The 4132-nt window shown below is 30.2% G+C and overlaps 1 protein-coding gene across 1 annotated transcript in view; it reads right to left on the bottom strand.

Annotated features, from left to right (window-relative positions):
- RPS6KA6 (ribosomal protein S6 kinase, 90kDa, polypeptide 6) overlaps positions 1-4132 on the bottom strand; it is a 142356-nt gene that overhangs the window by 68093 nt on the left and 70131 nt on the right. Inside the window, 2 exon segments of the mRNA XM_012642678.1 lie at positions 2444-2523; positions 3977-4087. Coding sequence (XP_012498132.1) covers positions 2444-2523; positions 3977-4087 — 191 coding nt within the window.

Genomic DNA, 4132 nt, shown 5'->3' with positions numbered 1-4132 from the left:
AAATACCTTTACTTAACTTTATAATTTATAGGGAAATTATTTTTTTCCTTAAGAACAGAAACAAAGCAAGAATGCCTGCTCCCACTAATTATACTCAACATCAAACTGGAGGTTTAAGCCAGTGTAACAAAGACAAATTAAAAAATAAATAATATCCACAATGGAAAAGAAGAAGTAAAACTCCTTATTCACAGGTAACAAACATAAAATTCTTTGAAATCTACAAAAAAGCTGCTAGAAGTAATAAGTAAATTTAACTGGATTATAGGATATAAGCTCAATATATGAACAATTAATTGTATTTCCATGCAATTTAAAACTGAAATTAAGAAATCAATTCTATTTACAATAGCATTAAAAATAGGAACAACTTAGAGATAAATCTGACAAAAGATGTTCAAGATCTACGCACTTCAGACAAAAAATTGTTGAGAGAAATGAAAGAAGACAAGTAAATGGAGAAAGATATCATGTTCATGTATGGAAAGACTCAATGTTGTTAAAACGTCAATTATCTGCAAATTGATTCAATGCAATTTCAATCAAAATCCTACAGTCTTTTTTGTAGAAAGTAAAAACCTGATTTTAAAATTAATAAGGAAATTCAATGGACCTAGAAGAGCCAAAACAACTTCAAAAAGACAAGCAAAGTTCAAGGGAATTTGCACTACCTAATTTCAAGACACATTATTAACATAAAGGTACAGTAATCAGAACAGTGTGATGTTGTTATAAAGACAAATGGATCAATGAACAGAACAGAGTATCCAAAAATAGGCTGTTCATATAAATGATCAATTAGCTTTCAACAAAATGCAAGGTAATTCAGTGAAGAAAGGATAGTCTTTTTCCAATGATAATGCTAGAACAACTGGATATCGATATGCAAATAAAAGAATTTCAAACATACCTATAACCATATACTAAAATGAACTCAAAATGGATCATAAACCTAGATGTAAAACCTAAACTACAAACTCTCTAGAAAACATAGGAGAAAATCTTTACCTGAGATTATGCAAATATTCCTTAAAGAGAACACTAAAAACACAATTAATAAAAGGAAAAAAATATATAAATCAGACTTCATCAAAATTAAGAACTTCTCCTTCTCAACACTGTTAAGACAATCAAAAGACAAACCGTAGCCCGGAAGAAAATATTTGCAAATAACATATGATCAAAAAAAACAAAAAACAAAACAAAAAAATAACAAAAGATCAAGGACTCACACTCAAAGTATATGAAAAACTCTTAAAAATCAATAAGAAAACAAACAATCCAATAAAATATGGGCAAAAGATTTAAACAGACATTTTACCTAGAAGATAGATAGAGGGCAAATAAACACATGAGAAGATGCTCAGCAACATTTGTCATTAGCATGATCTAATTCAAAACTACAATGAGATACCACTGCACACTTATCAAATGTCCAAAATTTTAAAAGACTGACTACACCAAGTGTTAGCAAGGGTGTACAGTAACTGAAAGTATAATATGCTGCTGGTGGGAATGTAAAAGTTATATAACCACTTTGGAAAACAGTTTGGTAGTATCTTTAAAAGTTAAAACATACACCTACCATGACCCAGTCATTATACTCCTAGGTATTTACCCATGAGAAATGAAAACATATGTCCATACAATCACTTGTACATGAACCTTTATAGCAGCTTTATTGGTAATATTCAAAAACTGCAAGAATACAAACATCCATCAACAGGTAAATGGATAAACAATCATGATGTATCCATACAATCAGAAATACTACCCAGCAGTAAAACTGGATGAACTATTAATACATACAATGACATGGGTGAACCTCAAAATAATTATGTTGAGTTAAATAAGCCAGACAAAAAAAAGAGAATATATACTGTATGATTCCATTTGTATAAACTCCTAGAAAATGCAAACCAAATAGTAACAGAGAGTAGATTCAGGGGGTTAGGGCAAGAGGAAGGCATTACAAAGGGATACAAGAAAACTTTTGGGAATGATGGATATGCTAATTATTTTTATTGTAATGATGGTTTCACAGGCATATACAAATGTCAGAATTTATCAAATTGTATACTTTAGTATGTGAAGTTTATTGTATGTCAATTATATCTCTATAAATCTATTTTTAAATGAATAAATTAAACACTACAGTAGTATTTAGGTAGCTTGAGTAGCTAAAGCCGTAGGCTTGCCCCATCTACTTCATCCAGTTATTCATACTGTTCTTGTGCCTAAGAGAATGAGTTGCACACACTGAGATGATATAAATGACAAGCAGACAGAAAATCCCAGTAACTCCCACATTACTAAATACTACCCAATGAAAAAATAATAACATTTAAAATTTCGATAGGAAAAATGTAATTAGCAAAAGAAGAAAAATGATTTTTCTTAGTTTTGTTTCAGTAAAATACAGTAAAAATTTATAGATAATCACCTCTTTGGATAATCTTGTGAAGACGTCTCCTCCCCTGAGAAAATCCAATATTAAATACAGCTTCCCTTCTGTCTGAAAGGCTGAGTAGAAATTAGAATGTAGTAATAGAACAATCTTAAAGGCTTAAAAAGCTTAGTATATTTTTTAATTAGCATATTTGTTCAGAATTTTATCACTAAACCCTATAAAGCAATTAAGTATTTATTCACATGGTCGATTATTAGATAACAGTATGTCAAAATTAAATCCAGTATTTAATCCAGCATTGAAATAGTTATAAACCCTTTCCCAGAATATAATCAACCTTGCATGTGGCTTTACAGAGAAACTTCTACCACCACCTTTTTCCTAATTTATGAGGCATGTTGTACTACAGTTCCTGAAACTTTGCTCTCTATCACCTATTGAAAATCTACTAATCCTATAAAGCTCAACAAAGAAGCTACCTCCTCTAATAAGCTTTCCAGAATTTCTCCCTTTTTGCATTTCCCTATAGCATCCATACCCTCTTCCCCATCAGAATTACTTGCTACTACTTTTGAGATCTCATATTATATCTCCCTCATGGTACTTATTCCATTTTGATTTCTAAAATTAATTTATTTGCATGTCTGTATTCCCTATAGGTTATAAATTTCACAAAGTCAGAAATTTTTTCACTTCTATATCCCACTCAATTTAATACAGTATTTTATATACAATATGTGTTTACAGACTGATATAATGGAGATTCAAAGAGGTCTTTACATATTACTACTTTTATCCATTAGGATAACATGGAGTGAAAGAATAATGGGTGAAAACTTCCTGTGGGTTTTTTTTATAGAGATAATTGGGTACATATTTTAATGCATTATTTGTCAAAATTACACTAAGAATAAAAGCAATAGCCACTACTCTTTTAAATCTAGAAAATTGAAAGTGATGTAGTAGATTATATGAGTGATTTAAAGACAGATAGTATTTATTCCCCAGAGAAGCCATACTCCATAATCTCATCCACATATTCAATTAGCAATGGAGCTACTATTCAAATTCAGAAATGTCTGACTCCAAAGCTCATGTTCTTTCCATTGTGTCTACTGCTTCTTACTGGCACTCCTCTCCCCCTAAGTATAAAAAAGTAACTCAAATAGACTAATATAACTACATGGTCTTCTTGAACAGAGCCGGGGAGTAAGATTAATATAATCATTATGAACAAACACCTGCACGTTTTACATAAATTACCACAATAGTTTATAGCCTAAGATTACTGGGGGTAGCTAATAGAGTACAGAAAGTACTTATAGTCTTACAGTACTATAAGACAAATAAGTAGAAGATATTCTCTTATTACCTTAGTCAAGTTAACCAACATAGACAAATGAAGGAAATATTATTAAAAGTTGGATATTGATACTTATTTCAGATAAATTAATTTTACATAGTTGAATATATTAAATAAGTCTGAATTATTTATTTCCTGTCATGGTACTGTCTGAAAGAAAATCTTAATTCTCTAATTACATAAATAAAAGAAATATTACATACCATAGTGCAATTTGACAATAAATGGATGATTTACTTCTACCAGTATATCCCTTTCCATCTTTGTCCGAACTCTGTCTCGAACTAAAAATCACATAAGGGTAGAATATATTACTCTTAACTATAATTTCAGTAAAGACATCCTCAATAATTTGCCAA

This window comes from Propithecus coquereli, unplaced genomic scaffold, assembly GCF_000956105.1.
Source record: "Propithecus coquereli isolate 6110/MARCELLA unplaced genomic scaffold, Pcoq_1.0 Scaffold182, whole genome shotgun sequence".
Lineage (NCBI taxonomy): Eukaryota > Metazoa > Chordata > Mammalia > Primates > Indriidae > Propithecus > Propithecus coquereli.
Note: the sequence above shows the minus strand (reverse complement) of the source record. Positions and strands in the feature narration are given on the sequence as shown.